This window comes from Atractosteus spatula, chromosome 9, assembly GCF_055471065.1.
Source record: "Atractosteus spatula isolate fAtrSpa1 chromosome 9, fAtrSpa1.hap1, whole genome shotgun sequence".
Lineage (NCBI taxonomy): Eukaryota > Metazoa > Chordata > Actinopteri > Semionotiformes > Lepisosteidae > Atractosteus > Atractosteus spatula.
The window spans coordinates 18,022,198-18,036,222 of NC_142714.1; the positions used below are offsets into that span (position 1 = coordinate 18,022,198).

The following is a 14,025-nucleotide window of genomic DNA, read 5'->3' on the forward strand; positions in this document are numbered from 1 at the left end:
TAGTTACACTCATTTACATCTTGAGAACAGGTCATTCATAACTTCATAGCTTACCAGTTTCCTATATGTCAGCTGAATCTATCAAAGCTTAAAGTTTCATTTTCAAAGACTTTTTGTTCTGCTCTAATATCTGGAAATATGCTTCCTACATGAAACACAACACTGAACAATTTACAGTACTTTTAACTGTACTGTTCATGCTCAAAAGATTGTCATTTTTGGTCTAAAATAGCTCAATATTTGTCATAAAGTGACTGCCATCATGTGAACTCAAACGAGAAATAAATTATTTTTCACTGCAAGCAGGGATTCCCGAAAGTCTTTGATAGACATTTATTGCTTTAATTGAAAATAAAGCTGAAAATATTAAATGCTTAATTAAACAAAGTATGTGCGGGATAAAAGCTGTTACTTGCAGAGTACGTCACTAAATATTTTCAGTTCATTAGTGCTTCACATACATCAAGTGACACTCATTACCTTTCCCACAATGGGCTTTGAATTACATGTTCTGTGAAGTATAAAAGAATGATAAGATTAATTAATCATTCTTGCAATTATATATCCCAGAAATGGAAATATCTCCACCCTGAAAGCACGAGATGCATGTGATGCATATTACACACTCCTGTCATTGGGGTTTGGGCAATTATGTTTAGCTTGATGTTAGCAATAACATACTTGAAAAGTTTATCCAACTTTTGGTTTTTACGAAGTTGCAAAATTAAAAAATGTCATCTCATTTTTATGTCTTGTTGAAACTGTTTATAGTCTTTTACAAGAACAACATATCATGAGAAAATACAGTAACTGCTGGCAGTTTGGAATTATGGGGACATGTCTACATGACTTTCATAAAGAACCAAGGTCTGAGTTTCCACCAAAAAATATCACATCACCATGTTCTTTTTGTCTCAAGTCTTCTATATCAGTATTTCCCATTTTTGTCCCAAGTTACCTAACTAAGCCTCTGCCCACTGCCAGCAACTGATCATGTTTTGAAATTCTACACTGCTGTATACAAAACATGCTCATCTCAAATTCACACTTTTATATATTAACAACTGAAATACTCAGAACTGAAATCGCACTACTTGTCAAACAACCTCTAAAAACAGCAAATAGTCTCTTTATATTTCAGGATTTGACTACAGATATGGCATTTGAAATAAAAATCCCATGTTAATTTATGGTAACAGATCTCATAGGAATAGATTGGACTGTTGTGGAACTGTCACTCTCCAGTACTCACAGGACTGTTCAAACTTCCTGTAACAGGACCATGATGCTAGAAGTCAGTTGACCCTGACTTCTACACAATCAAACCCCTCCAGGCTCTCACCTCCACAATGCTCCGCAGGTCCCGAACGTACATACGCTCCGTTTCAATGATCTCCATGACAACACGGTCCACGTAGGTAAGTTTAGGATTGGGTGCCATGGCTTTGGCAGCAAAGGGCGAGAGAGGAGCCTGGCGGGGACTTTCAGCACCGGCCTTGTTGGCAGCGTTGTTGTTGTGGTTGTGAGAGCGACTTGACCATAAATCCACGTCCGCCTTTTCCGTGTTCTCTATAAACATGCCTTCGGTCTGCTGTTCCTTTGTGATCCCCGTGGGGCTCAATTCCAAGTCGATGTCATCATCAGCTGCAGGTGTGGGTTCTGTAGAACCAGAGGCAGAAGCTGCAGCGGTCAGTGCAGCCGTACTCCCGTATAGACTCTGCCCGTCTCTGGAGGACCCTGAGGACAGCGTGGACACCAGACTCACTGGGCGGTCTGTGTCCGAGAAATCGGTGCTGACCGAGGCAGAGCACTCTGATATCGTCGCTGTAGACATTCTCTCATTGCTGCTGATGGAGGAGGCCGTGGACAACCGAGGAGATTCTGAAAGAACAGAGAATACATGGCACTGAAAAAACAAAACTCAGTGAATAATCTGGAGAGGTTAGTCTTCGTCAGTCATGCTACCCCAATGTGATTTGAATTCTTTTACTTTTCCTCACAACTTGACAGATAAAATATCTCCTTAGTGGGATTAAAATACAGGTAAAATTTCAAAAGTCACATCATGTAAAACACGTTCTTTCTTTTTTTGGATCAGATACTTTTAAAACGATTTGAATATTGCTGTGAATTATGATAAAGTTGACGTTTGATCTTTTGACATTGGATTAAACATCCTAGTTTTTATGTGGTCGTGATCCATTCTGGATGCCTTGTAATGTGTGGTAGAATAGCAAACTCCCAGGGGCTTTGGAAACATCCTGGAGGTCAACAACCACAGCCTTGAGCTTAAACTGTGATTCAGCTGAGCCATGATATTAGGTCCTAGAACTGTACCCTCCCTGATTAACAAATTATACAAAAAAAGATACCTAGAAGCCTGACTCTTCATTATCAACTTAAACCACTTAACTTTTTATGTTTGATTGCGTGATGATGTGGCTGACTCAAATCCACCTTTGTCTAATCTACTGTACATTGTGATCCTAATGTAAAGAACAGTTTTTTTAAATGATTTAAAATGTTTACTTCTTGTATTTCACCTGCTATTTTTCAATACATAAAGACTACCTGGATTATAATATGGTATGTGGTTCCACAATGTCTTTTCTAAAGACTCCACTCCCTTTAATACTGTACAGTATATCAATGAAGGCTGAAAGATGATACTGTGTACAACTGTCCTCTCTAATGCCAGGAGTGCTGATATCTGCAAGGAGCATTAATGCAGATGAACAGCTGGCTAAATATTTCATTATACCTTACATTTATTAAAAGGAAACGGGCTACAAAAACAGAGTTTAGATTCTACATGAAAACTGTTTTGGGGAGGATTGTGTGATACTCTACCTACCTATTGTACAAGTTTACTATAGAACAATCTTTAAATTAAACAAACTAAGACAATAATAAAAAGCAAAACCAGATGTTTGGAAATAAATTTGTTCCAAAACATTTTAAGCCAGGTATTAATGCCATAACCATTACTTTAAAGAGTGTCAATAAATTGGTTTCGCATTACATGACAAAGAGTTTAAAATACAAGGAGTTTATGCTCATTGTAGGCAGAGTCCTGTTTAAGTCACAATTTGAATAATCCAAAATATTCTGGTATTCTCCTCCTGAGAAGGAGGTAATGTACTGTAGATATTTTTGAGTAAAGGCTCAAAAGAAAATGTGAATATGAGATTGTACAGTCTGTGTACAGGCAGTGGGACAGTTAATTTCACAAGATATGGACAATTGACAGGATGAGGCTGGAGAATGGAGTTACTGGTCTCTAAACGACAACTATTTCTTTTTTGTGGAGAACCTGTTTTTAACATTCATTGTCATTCATCACAAAGATGACATACAGTACTGCCTGTATTCTCACTTTAGAAACAGTGTTTGGTGTTCCCCAAAACACACCTCTAGCGAACTCCAGCTTTTGAGGTATTTAAAAACCTTTGTTCATCTCTCCTGTGATTCAGTCTGTGTGTCAGATTCAAAGCAGCCCAGGGGGCTTGTGAGGTCTGCTGTGACATCTGCAACATCAGAAAGCGAACAGGCCAATGTTTTTGAGTTCGTTTTCAACAGTAGATTGTAAAATACTGATGTTTTACAAATGAAGCCATTAATAAAAAGGAAAATTCACAGAATTTTGTGATTTTTTAATTCTACAAATCTCAGCTGAAGAATTCTATTCTATTCTATTTTGATTAGTATAAAAAAGAGTTTCAAATATTGATACAGGAACAATGGGGGAATACTATAAAAACAAATCTGAAAATAAATTTGAAATAAAAAGGACAATAAATAGATTTATTTTCCTATAAAACTGAAACAACTGACTAGTATCTTAAGAAACATTACAGAACTAGCATTATGGTTTCTAAATTCATATGTTCTTCTGATTTTTCTTAAATAAATTCAGGCTTTCCCAGTAGTAAATTATTGGCTTAATGCAGATGCAAAGTAATGTAATGTTAAAGTTTGCTCTAGCAATGCAGTAAAAATAATATAATGGTGCTTCATCATCTTATGATCAAAGTTCATTTTAAACTGGAACCAGGAGACATCACAAAAAAGGCTTTATTCTGTCTTTCATGTGCTAATGTAATCAAAAGGCACAGGATTGGCTCAGTATTTAATACATTAATAAAGAAAAGTAAATTTGGTTGTACAGTATATGTTTTGTTCAAGTTGGTTATTAATACCATATATCAGAAAGTGTGTGGAAGGCCTGAAGCACAACTTTGTTATGAGTGGTTGAAAGACAAATTAAGTGCTCATTTTGATAATGTCTAACTATAAACTGCTTTGTGAAAATATGACTGCATAGAAGAACTATTTCATTTCACACATGAAAACCACCTTCCTTCCTATGTAGAACCACGATTTTCTTAAATGAAACTTGGTGTGTATTAATTACAATACACAACATCAATGGGAAAGCCCTGCTCTCTCTTGTGTGGTCCTGCAAGTTTCAGTGGTAGGCTAAACCCGCAAAATAAACCTATGAAAAACAGTGGAAAGACTTGCTGGCAGATAAAGATGTAGAGCTATATTTATGCTTTACAATTATAATGAATGCAGAAACTCAAGAAAACAATGTCAAGACTACCTAGTTAACTCTGTCAATGTAGATATATCATGGGTGACGCAAACTTTTCTTTGGACAGGACTTGTCCTGAAAGACATTCCTTAAAGTAAACATTTGAAATAAGCTGGAAAACTATTCAATGGACATTTTTCCCCTTAACTCAATCACCACTTACTTTCACCCATACGAATGTGTCAAAGCCAAACAGTTCTTTAGACTCCAGGAAACTAAATCATTACTGACATTCCAAACTAACTCCATTCTCCAATCTGTCAGTGCAAAGATGATGACTTCTAGCATCATCTTTTTCTTGAGACCCTTTTTTCTGTCAGACTGTTCACTCACGACTCAAAGATTAATGTTTAAGTTTGTTTTTGGGCCTGCAGTGAATGGTACATTTGGGCACCTAATCAAATTACATGATGATGCGGCTCAGTGAATATTTTGAGAGGGAAACAAGAAGTGGCATAGACTCAATCTTAAATAGTAACCCAGACAATGGAGTGAATAAAATCTGACCAATGGATATAATTAAATCTTTTAATGGAAAACCAGAAGAATAAGAACCTACAAAGTCCAGTTCTTTTTTTGCCATCACTTACACTATTGTGATATCTTTCATGGGACAGGTACATGATAATACACCAGTAAATGCCTGATAAGAACACCTGATCTGTTGAGTGTGTTAAAAAGCATAAATATTCTAAAATCCTTGACAAAGCGCTGAAAACAAAACTGCTCCTCAAATGCCTTAAAAAGACCCAGCCTGCTGTAGTGTAAGTTAATTCAACAGAAAATATCAGCATAATCATAATTATACCAATTATATGCTGCAAATTTATGCTCCCTGTTAGGTACTTTCCAAAACTGATTTGGTAATTCTGTAAAAAACTAATCTAGTTCTTGTAATATTTATGGAGTTCTACCTTTACTCTTCACATTTGACTCATGCTTAAAAATGCAGGCTGTAACATGTCTTACATCTTACTGCTAGCGGTACCACTATGGCCAGCTTTAGGAAACTGGGAGAAGTACTATTCTTGAACTGCATTCAGAACAGACAAAAATACCAACTGTTACTAGAGTTAAATAAAGTTTATCAAGAGAACTACTTTGGGTGATTGATATTATCCCATTTTAAAGATAAATAAAAAACAGAAAGTTATCGAAGTATTTAGGCAGCTTAAAAAATGTCACAGATAAAATAACGTTGGTAAACGTTTACAAATTGTAACTGATATTTAGATATAGTATTTAATTTTAGTGTGTGGTGACATTTTGAAATACAGCAGTGCAGCCAAAGAAATCCAAAAGATCTCTTTTTAAACTCAAATATCATATGGTTTATTTGTCAATTTAATTACTTCTAAAACTGTGCAGCAATAAGTGAAATTGAAATGATTTATTTAGATGAGACTAACATGTTTTGATCTGCAGTGATTGATGTAAATACAAGCCAAGTCACACCTTATGTGTAATACAATTCACAACAGGCCCTTTTCAGAGAACATGAAGGTTGGAAGCACACTTACAAATCAGTAACAAACATTGTGTTCAGATATGAACCCAAGATATTCTGCTTGAAAAGAAAAGGTAGATTATTTCTGAAAAGAAGAAAAATGACTTTCCAAATAATGTTTGCACATGGCTCTGTGGTACAAAGAGGTTTTCACAGGTAACTAAAGTCATGTAACGTCAAGACAACTTTAAGGTCAAAACCAAACCTGAACAGGTCCATAACAAATACAATGGAAACAATTCAAGTCACACCTTTCACCCACTGACAATTTGCAACTGCAGGGATTTACAGTTTTGAGACTGATGTGTCAGTCTGCAACAATATAATTCAAAAGAACCGTTTTAAATGTTCCTTAATTGGACACCCAATTTCAGTCTGCAAAACATCTGACAAATTTCCCATTAAGAAGTGAATCATTTAAAAGACTGGTTAAGCAAAAAAAACTACTAGAATATTTATTACAGCAAGGACAGCAAAATAAAAACAAAAGTCTACAGACTACTGTGTATGGCAAAATGCCACTATTAGACATTCCACTACAAGTTAACTAGGATCAGAGACCTATATGGATAATAAGCAACAAGAATATACCAAGTTTATTTACAGTATTTTTTGTTTTACTGTAAAGGAACTATATCTGAAAGAAAAAGGTTCAAGGTGCAAAATTAAGAACAAAAATTAAGCTGACAGCTGCTGGCTGAGATGAAAGAAAAGGACAAAGAAAGGAAGTTGGCTGTTTAAATGGGATGCCCTCAGTTATTAGAGAATAATCTGGCTTTAAATATACTGAAAAGGAAAAAACAAGGACACTATTGAATTTCTTTGCTACAAAGCCTTCTAGATTTTTATAATAACATGGTCAAGACATTCACCTGACACCCGATTTAAGCAAGTACAATGCCATACAAGGGAAAAGGGGAAAACATTCCCTAAAGAGCTCCAATGGAATTATTCTTGTAAGTGTAATTCTGAATCTGCAGTTTCCTCAAGTTCAGAAACACTTGTAGCACGTGATTGTTCAAGAAAGAAGGTAATTCGTTTAATTTAGGGAACACTGGACTGTGAGCCCTGGAGGGCCTTTAGGTTTCTATCCCACTTGTTCTCCAAATTGCTTAATTTTGAAAAAATATCACCTGTTAAATTCATCACAGGTATAAGTAGTTCCAGACCTTTAAACACTGATTGGTTCATTTCTACCTATAAATCTTGCTGTATACTGTAGGTGCTGTCCAAGAATGGGCTACAGACCCTCATCCTGGAGTAAAAAGATTTAATCCCACATCTCCATGGTGTCTCATATATAAAGATAACATTTCATGTGTGCAACTATAATGGGAGTCTTCAGTTTCAATGGATTTTTCCAGCTGTGTGTCACTGTCCTAAGCATATGTTTTCTATCAACTGTAAAAACATTTTGTAATTTTAAGTCTGATGGAAGAGTAATATGAGCTATTCTGTTTAAAGAAAACAGAATCATCCATATCATCCATATTGATTAAGTTTTGATTATCAGACCAGGAAGTACAGTATACCACACACCATTCTTAAATTAGGATTAAATGGGTATTTTGATTATCATTTGTCAGAAATCACTTCGAAATGCCGAGATTTGATACAATTTATCTTTCAAATGTGATTTTTGATTAGGAAAGGGAATAAAACAATATACAGTAGACGTACCTACAAACCAGACCTGGGTAGGTTTGACAACAAATTTGTATAGAAGAGAGCCTGTTAAGCCACCTGATAAAAAAACAAAACAAAAGGAAATCCACAGGTAGTTATACATGGGTGACAACTATCATGCCTGTACTAATATGGCTAGAATAAACAGACTATTGTTCGGCTGTAGATGAAAACCTTATGCAATTCTTTGAGACGCAAATGTGTAATTATGCGATGAAATTCTAGGAATAAATATTGTGATTAGGTGTCCAAAAGTTGTCGTATGGCTTTGTTTTAATTTAAAAAATGTAGGAGACCTGGATATACCATGACAAAATCCTTGTAGAAGTTTTAAGGTAATATTCTGATTCATAAAAAAAAAGTAGATGCCGCAAAATAGTGTTGCGCTATGCTTTTATCCTACATCCACCTTCATAAACTAAGCAATAACTGTTGGAAAATAATGTTTTTGTTTTGCTTTTAGCAGGAAAGTTCCTAGAGAAACCTTCCCTTCTGGCCATGATTAAGTCCATAATGCAAAAGGAAATGTTTTTTGTTTTAAAACAATACCTAACCCCTAAGCAGCTATTCTAGTTAGCCAAACAGTGAGAGGCATGCCTTTCCTTTAAAAGAAAACAATTTCAAACTGCAACGGTCACTCAAATCCAGCCAGTCCCGGCAGTGCTTTGCTGGACTTTTACCCCCAGCATGAGTGTGATCTACACTCGCAGCCTTTCATTGGACTTAGAGCCAACTGCAGAACACGTGCAGAAAAAAGGCTACTGATGGGCATAATCCAATACAAAATTAAACCTGGCATCAGATCTTTTTTTTTCTAGAAAAAAAATCCCAGCATGAAAATGTGTAAGTGATATTGTGCATCTGGCAAAGTGAAACTGACTTTTCACTTTTCACTTTTTTTTTTTTTTACTGTTTGTGCCTTCCTTCCTGATGAATGATTATTTTTCAGATCTTCTATTTTTAGGATATCCTTTCTGGTGAGCCTGAGTGTCATACTGTATGTTTCATGAATGTAAAGAGTCACTTCTTTTCCAAGGATACAGATGACAATTAATGAAATCTTGCATGAAATTCCACCCAACTCTTTAGTTAAATCTAGTTTATCACAATCTGTTTAGCACTGGACTACATCGTACATTGACATCAAACACAAATCAGTCAGTTGATTTCTGAAAGCAGGATTTTAATGCTGCCTCGTTGTAGAGGGAACACAATTCCTACTTACTGAAACACTCAAGTATAATCTAAGTGATACATGATACAGTCTTCTAGGCCATAACCCATTTACTCGAATATATAAACATTTACTTGTAACAGATGTATATAAATGAACAATTCATACAAAAGAAAATGATTCAATGCAGTTATGTTTGACAAATGCCCATCATATCCACAAGGTTTTTGGAACATGCAGTACAACAGACTAAACCAAATTTGTTTACTCATTCAAACCTCAAATTAAGTATGATTTCCATGGCACCTTTTCACAAACTAAAACCATTACAATATTCTACAGTAATTTTACACATCTACAAATCTGTCTTTTTCTTTAAAAAATTATACATAGTGGAGAAGGTGAGACAGTCAGAAATGCAAGATTTGGTGTACAAATAATTTCTACCTAAAATGCGTAACAAAGAACGAAAAAAAAATACAAAGAAACTCAACAACACAGAGGCAAGCACAAATTTTGATACTGTTTAATTACATCACTCCCTGCTCACACCATGAGTCACAGTTTGTCACCTTATAGTTTGCAAAATACTCAACATGCTCAGGTCTCTACATGACAGAACTCTGAGTAAAGACAGGAGAGTCTTTATGTTCTCAGAATCAGTCTGCGATTTTTGAGATTGGCCTAAAATTGCTATGAATCACCAATGACGGCAAGCCAAATATCCTATTACAACTGGCACAGCTACCCTTAACAATTGCATACAGCAAATAAGAAATAAACAGAAGGCTGTCACAATTCATTCCTTACTTTACCATATATATTTTGTTAATCAAAACTAAAATGAAAACTTGTACTCACCAAACCACCTAGAAATTCGTTTGTTTATACCATTCATGATGCTCCTATCCTCCCAAACACTTCTGACACCAACTATCTCAACCATGTCTGGCTTCAGAACAAGCCCCCAAGCCTTCTCCTTGCTTTTGTTCATTAGACTTGAGGATTTATATTCCAGAGAGAGGAAGGGGGTTGAAGAAAAGATGAACGCAAACTAAAACTATATCTGCGCATGAGCTCCCCGTCTTGAACTGACTTGCTACATTTCAGTTATGCTACATGAGTGAGGTTGGGAAATCATTGCAGTGCAGTCACAGGTGAAGAGGGAGGAGGGGAGGTTCATCACCTGGCCTCACTATACAGCCGCACACAGAAACACGCCCCTGTAAGGAACCGGTGAAAGGAAAAAAAAACAAAACGTCATCCTGCGTTAAGAGCAGGAAAACAAAGAGAAAAAAAATCCCCACCCAGACATGAGGAGAGGCCAGGGAGCAGCAGTGGTATGTGCTGTGGGGAAATGCTATCTCTAAACAAGGTTTGTGGGGATTTTACAGCCACTACAGGCACAGAGGAATGAAGGATACTCTACCACTTTAGTGTCTGTTTATGTGATGTGGTTAGGGTCCCATGTAACTGTAATGGTAATGTAAACTTAAATATTTACATTTTCCAGCACATTTTACACTGTGTAAGCATTTGGTGTTTTCCTGCAAATAAGAAAAAAAACATCTATAGTGTTAACATATACAGCCTAGTTAACCTACATCACAGTCTAACAAAACATATACAGTATACATAAATGTCTCACAATCACAGTATTGGTCAAGGACATTAGAGTTAAACAGACTTAAAACTTGTGCAAATAACATGTCAAGGGCATGGCTTATCCTCTGTGGTTAAATGAGTGTGTGACAATGCAATTTCAGTGGTACTTAACATGTTGCCAGTTAGTGAAATAGATGGTACAGAAATTCCAGGGTAAAATACTGTATGTAATAGAAAGTGAGGTCCTAGGAAGAAGGGCTTATGTGGAAAAATGCTCCCTTTTCAGTATTATGATTTTACCTTTTGTCCCATAATGAATTATAATACATTTAAAAAAAATGGAAAAACGTTTCAAGATTGAGGTCTTCTAGCCTACTTCCAGGTGTGCCACATTCAAAACTGATACTCAAACACACTGAACAAACACCTGGAAATTGTATGGCTGGAAACACAGACCAGACCTAAAGACAATGTATTTCAAATATAATGGCATATTTTGGGGCTGATGTCAAATGCCTTTCAATTCAGATCTTTAAGCAAACGCAAATCTTTAAGTGACAATTAAATGTTATTGAAATTTTATTGTGCTTGCTTGTAATAACACATGCTGTTGCCTTATGTACCTACATAACTTGGAAATCCCTGTATTTTACCTTGTATTAGGGCATCTGCAAAGAAAACTAAAGTAAACTGATCAAGCTGTCAATGAATTATTTACAATCAGATCATACAGACTGATAAAGTGGAAGGTCTGCTGTTTGTACATCCCCATTATTTAACATTTATAAACCAGTGTAATTTGAGGAATTAAGAATTTGCGAAATGGGATAAAATCTCCTATCACATTTGCAGATTTACTGAGGCACTGGAAATACACAGCGTTTTAAATTTTGGTCTGCTCTTCTTATTCAACTTTTTGCCAATTGGATTTGACTGTAGCACACTGTTTGTTGTGGCATTATGGTACTTCGGTAAAACATAAATGTCTGTTTCAGCTGGTTGAGGCTTACTATAGTAAGGTAAATTTCTGCCAACTAACAGAGGTGGTTTACGATTAAAAAGCAGCAAAAAAACTATTTTCACTCACCTCAGGAAAACTACCATATTTGCATAAAATTCAAGGGCAAACTCTGGATCCCTAAGCAACTGATAAATCAAGTACAACACAGGTAAAATAAATGTTGGTGACTTCCAAAGCAAGAGTGTATGGAGTATGGGACAAACGTGAGTGGAGCCAGTGAGGAATATTTTAACCAGATCTTTTTGAATTCCTGACTCATTTCACTGCAATCTGTCTCCAAAGATTTCTAAAAGCAGTTCCTTCTTGTTCTGTTTCTCTATTGATTCTGCCACTCCAGATAGAAAAATGTTCCTTAGAAATGTCTCCTCTTGAAAATTAGATCATTCTAAGCAGACTACATAAAGCTCTACAACAGTGTAATCAGTCCATAGCAAGATATTTAATGCTCTGTGAAAATAGACCAAAATTAAAAATAAAATCTGCAGACCACCATATTTCTGTTAATTAAATGTGTGTTTTTGACAGTGCCTTAATATAATTTATTTCTCGGATATTAAGAAGTGTCTGTGAGAAAACCAAATTAATGATTTATCAAAGAGTGGCAATCTTCATTTCCATTGCAAACATTTATTTGAATGCCTAGCCTTCACATTAAAGAACGATACCATCTGCAAACCACAGTGTGAAGGAGATGTTGAATGTCAAGGAATCAAATGCTACAAAACATACAGCACTTTAAAAGAAAGTGCACTCTCTTAAGATTCTATGGTTTGATATATTAAGACCTTCAACATGTCCTCGCAAAATCCTAACAGTAGATGTATCTAACCATATGGGACAAATAACACACACAAATTTTCACAGTGAGATACTGAAATTCTGACAGAAGTGTTTACTTCAAGATATTGCTGCTAAATGGGGTTCCACGCGTTACTGAACTGAATACTTTTATACTTGAGGCAAGTAAATGTTGACTGATTTTTTTGTTTAAAAAATAATAAAGTGAAATATGTGTGTGTGTAAAATACAGTATGTAGAACCATAGAATCGTAAGGGGCTGTACTTTCTTTTAATAAAGTTGGGCTGATTTGCCAGGGTCCACTGTCTCTAGAATTTTATGTGAGCTCAAACATAACACACCTGTTGTACCAACAGACTGAAATCTCATGAGCTATGACCACATAACCTAAAATGGCAGAATACAACATGAGTACAGCCTAAAAAAACTGCAACTAATATGCAAGATTTCCTCAACAATAGAAGTACGTGTTTCTTCAATATACTGTATGCAAACATCTTAAAGATGAGCACAGTTTAAAGTCCTTCAGGATTTGAAGAATAAAAAGACAAGCTTATCTACACAGTAGAAGCACCAAGTGGAGATATACATTTTTAAATACTGGAATCCTGTTAATCTTTAACATAATTAAGAACCGATTTGATGTATAAGGAGTTTGTTATCAAGCAGAAATCACAAAAATTGTGTTAATTTTCATAAAGAGAATTACGACGAAAGTTTAGAGCAAAACAGGAAGTCTGTGTGTTGTAATCTTCTATCTCCAGTTTGTCAAAACGTGTTATAGCAATATAGAGTCAACTACTGTTGACAGGAAATGGGTTAGTGATTCTGTATTCAGATAGAGCATGAACAAGTCAAGCAGAGCCCCATTAATCATGTGGCTTCCCTCTCCAGAGGTGTTCAGGAAGAATTGCAAAGCAACGTCTGCCATCAGGCAAACTCAAAAACAATCATACCACAGCATGCAAAGCAATCATGTAAAACCTTTCCCAAAAGGTCTGATTAGAAAAGACTGTCAAAGCTCACATCATCCTGCAGGATTTAATAAAAAAAAAATCCTATTTTTTTTAAATAGTACATCAACTGATGCAATTTGATTCACTCCCAGGTGCTGAAAAGGCCAGGTTCTGGCCCGAATGTCAGGGATAATGTTAATAACATATTTCTGTTGAGTGTCAAATGAAATGAGACACTGTTAAAGGTGAATACTACATCTTTAAAGACAATCGTAATCTTAAAACAGGATACACTTTCTTGGTAAGCATTCAAACCTGACGATTTATATTTTCATATATAGTATATTTCATATATATATTTATAGTAGTGCTTTTAAATGGCTTCAAACTTCATTTAGCCATTACAAAAATCCCAAACTACAGATTTCATTTTGTCTCAAATCTTGTTGTCTCATAAGCTGACTAGTTTTCAATAAGCTGCACTGGCTCAAATTACTAAACAAATTTGTTACTAGATAAGAATATTTTATATTTTCAATCAAAACACTGGGATCGGCATTTCGATGGCCATGGTGTAGAAATCTAACAAGTCAAGCCTTTTTTGCAAACACAAGCACAGCATTATCACTGAATTGAAATCGAAATATGAAGATCCCTTTTACAGTATGTGTATTACACAC

General features: G+C 35.5%; 1 protein-coding gene across 8 annotated transcripts in view; it reads right to left on the bottom strand.

Annotated features, from left to right (window-relative positions):
* The window catches only part of LOC148828333 (pleckstrin homology domain-containing family G member 3), a 103,271-nt gene that overhangs the window by 43,491 nt on the left and 45,755 nt on the right, over positions 1–14,025 (bottom strand). For 3 of the 8 annotated variants that reach the window (XM_088925101.1, XM_088925098.1, XM_088925095.1), the window contains exons 1-3: positions 9,826–10,130; positions 7,785–7,847; positions 1,343–1,881 (exon numbers count right to left, since the gene is read on the bottom strand). In XM_088925101.1, coding sequence (XP_088781227.1) covers positions 1,343–1,881; positions 7,785–7,847; positions 9,826–9,958 — 735 coding nt within the window. In that variant the 5' untranslated portion in view covers positions 9,959–10,130. Of the gene's footprint in view, positions 1–1,342; positions 1,882–7,784; positions 7,848–9,825; positions 10,131–14,025 lie in introns of those variants that run through there. The other 5 variants (XM_088925102.1, XM_088925097.1, XM_088925099.1 and 2 more) reach the window with 3 other exon arrangements.